Source organism: Rhea americana, unplaced genomic scaffold, assembly GCF_003343005.1.
Source record: "Rhea americana isolate MKP2758 unplaced genomic scaffold, rheAme1 scaffold_326, whole genome shotgun sequence".
Lineage (NCBI taxonomy): Eukaryota > Metazoa > Chordata > Aves > Rheiformes > Rheidae > Rhea > Rhea americana.
This window is the reverse complement of record NW_028186453.1, coordinates 668880-671934: the sequence shown is the minus strand read 5'-3', so window position 1 is coordinate 671934 and position 3055 is coordinate 668880. Positions and strand designations below refer to the sequence as shown.

The 3055-nt window shown below is 53.9% G+C and overlaps 1 protein-coding gene and 1 long non-coding RNA gene across 3 annotated transcripts in view; both read right to left on the bottom strand.

Annotated features, from left to right (window-relative positions):
• The window catches only part of LOC146592584 (uncharacterized), a 14168-nt gene extending 13997 nt beyond the window's left edge, over positions 1 to 171 (bottom strand). The window contains exon 1 of the mRNA XM_085310821.1: positions 159 to 171. Coding sequence (XP_085166947.1) covers positions 159 to 171 — 13 coding nt within the window. The remainder of the gene's footprint in view (positions 1 to 158) is intronic.
• A 147-nt stretch (positions 172 to 318) lies between these two features.
• LOC146592583 (uncharacterized) overlaps positions 319 to 3055 on the bottom strand; it is a 19432-nt gene continuing 16695 nt past the window's right edge. For both annotated transcript variants that reach the window (XR_014896553.1, XR_014896554.1), the window contains 2 exons: positions 977 to 1070; positions 319 to 633 (listed from right to left, as the gene is read on the bottom strand). This is a non-coding gene — a long non-coding RNA (uncharacterized LOC146592583). The remainder of the gene's footprint in view (positions 634 to 976; positions 1071 to 3055) is intronic.

Sequence of the window (3055 nt, the reverse complement as noted above, 5' to 3'; positions counted from 1 at the left end):
GCGACCTTGGGAGCTGGGAAAAAGGCGTCGGAGCACGACAAAGAGAGGAAAAGCAGCAGCTCCGGCGGGGAAAAAAAACAGGATAAGGCACCTGCCGCAGCCTGGGAAAGGTCCACCGCCCCCGGAGACGCGAGCGTCCCCCGAAAGGACAAGGCCACCCCGCGGGACCATCCTCAGCGTGCTGCAAGAGCCACGGGCCGCAGGGCTCAGCGGGCGGCTGTCCGCGGGGCCGGGCGGCCCGGAGCGGAGGCTGGAGGAGATGCCCCAGCCCGCGACGTAGCCGCGGCCGCCGTTCAGCCCAGGACGCGGCGGCTCAGGTTGKCCGGGTCGTTCCCCCCACACCCCAACCCCGTGTCAACAGCGTCAATGCACAGCCCCGAAACACGTTCCTACCGGTGCCAAGGCCGTGGGGTGTGGGCAGATGTCCCCAGGAGAGCATCCTGGTGGCACACGCGTGTCCCTGGGCGGTGGCACTYCTCTGGGGCAGAGGGACAGCAGCCTGGGCAGGGAGGACCCATGGGGCAGGGGTGCCCGGGAAGGGAGTCCCAGTGGCCAGGGTGGGGGGATAGAGCAGCATCCAGGTGCTCCCAGGCCACAAAAGCGTAGTCCTGCCCGAGTCTCCACGTCACGTYGCTGTGCTCCAAAAAAAACCCCAAAACGAAATAAAATAAAAAAATGGAGAGTTTTGAAAAGGTTACTGGAAAGGCACTCACTTCCCACCGTTTTTCTTAGCCTATTTAATTTTATCCAGGGACCTGGTTTGAACGTAACTCTACATATACTTAGTCTCCGAGCTTTGATTTATCCAAGATTCCCCCCCCCCTTTTCTCCTCCACCTCCCAAAGGCTTCAGAAATATATAGAAAGGGGAACTACTGCACCCCTTTTCCATCTGCAAAATAGACAGGGGTTCAAAACACACTTTTTTCTGTCCTCCCCCCTCCCATCTCCACAAGCCGTGATCTGGGAAGACCCACCTAAGAGGTGACGAACAGGTGGAGCATAGATGGRGTCCATCGCTTGCTTTTCCTCTGCACGYAGAAAAYGGTCGTTTTGGCCACCTAAAAGATTCTGCAGGGTACAGCTGTGAGGATTTACACCATCTCGGTCTACCAACTTTTATCTCCAGATTTTCTTTTTTTTTTCCTGGGGGTGCTGCAATGGGGGGGCAATCACAGGGCTTCCTGCCTCCAGCCTCCAAGGCTTGTGGAAACATCTACAGAAGCAGACACCTTCGCGACCACTTCTTCTGGGGTTGGTGCTCACCTGCTGCCAAGTCCTCCCGGGTCCCAAAGGCCACGGGGCACCGAACAGCCCTGAGAAATTATCAACTCACAAACTTCAGGCATGGAAGGGGAGGACTACTAAATATTAAAGCTGGTTGTGCTGCATCCTGGCAAGAAACAGCATCCTTTATCGTAGTACTCTCTCCATTAATTAACACAGTTAATTGGGAGAGGAATGACCATCTGGTGCAACAATTTTATGAAGGCACCAATTTCTTTCTCTCAGCAGGAATAACAAGAGCTACATTGCTTTAATCACCCTAGAAAAGGGCCAAAAAACCCTGCTACATTTGCCCTTGTGCCATTCATTTCAGTATAGAACAGGATGGGACGATCTTTTTAACAAGCAAGTGAAGCAGCAGGAAAAGGAGCCCCTTCAGATCTCTCAGTGATTTGGGGAAATAAACCCAGAAACTGCTGTTTGGTGCCCAAATGGGCCAACAACACCRGCTTATTTTCTAAAAACTCCATGCCTGTGTTTGCATCTTCCACACATCCCAGCTAGATGGGGCCTGAGAACATATGGGAGGGACTGTGCCRCCAACATTTAAGTGCATCAACTATTACTTGTGAAGCAAATGGCAAAATTACGTTAAAAAACAAGCTTGCAAAGCCAAGACGACTGTCTTTAGCAGGAAACAAGGCGAGTTGAAATAGGATTTACACAACTCGGTGTGGCGAAACGCAGGGCTGAGGCATCCAGGGGTGCTTGCTGCACCTTCATCCGACAAGCAGGAGAAGAAAAGAGCAGCTCACAGCGTGCTCACCTCCCCTGCCCCAGCAAGCTGGAGGCCAGRGAACAGCTTCCCAGGCTGCATGCGCTTCCTCAAATATTTCTCCTCATTTTCCCTGCTGTATCCTCCGCTCCTCAGCGAGGTGAGGCTATCCCCCTCAACACCTCCTGGGCTTCACCCCTGGGGACCTGCCCGCGGTGCCTCTCCATGCAGCCACTGGGGAGCAGCAGAAGACTGCAGGAAAGCCCTACCAGGCCATCCTGCTCTTCCCCAGCAGTGTGAGAGCTTTCTGGGAGACCTGGAGAGGATGGAGGATATCAGGACCTCCACTTAGAGATGCCATCCTCCCTGCTCACCTTATAGCTACCCTTTTTCATGGCCCACGGGCAGCAACCAATCCCTTCTCAAAGCCTCCCTGCACCCTTGCTGGGCAGACAGGATGAGGTGAAACAGACCCTACTAAGAAGCCAGGCACAGGTTTGGCCTGGGACCAAGCGATGGAGGACGCCTCCTGGTAGCTCTGGGACCACGGTCCTGGTCCTTCCCTCCCAGCTCTGCCACTCCTTCGGCCCCAGGAGTGGGGGGGGGAAACCAGCCAGTTCACGCCAGCAGGGCAGTAGTATCTCCCTGGGGTCACACACAGGTCCTCTCCATCCACCCTTCCRGACAAGCTGCCAACGAATTTCTACGTTTCATGTCCTACCCATCAGGTCCAATCAGGGACAAGCAAATCAGGAGGATTTCTACCCCAAAATATTCAGCTGGGCACACCTTGCTTTTCCCCAAAAGGAAATAAAACTACCCGTAAAAAGCGGCAGAGGTCTTCTTTTCTATCCTATTTTTCACAACCTCTGTTTAATAACTTGTCCACCCCCCTGTCCCTGGGAACATATCCCTTCTGCATTCAGCACGTAGAGCAAACATCCCAAGTGAAGATATGCTCTTGCTGTATTCTGTGGCTGAGTTCGAAATGGTCTTCCTCTTCCGGGTGCAATGAACCCAGCATTGCTCCAGCACCATAGATACTTGTCAGCAT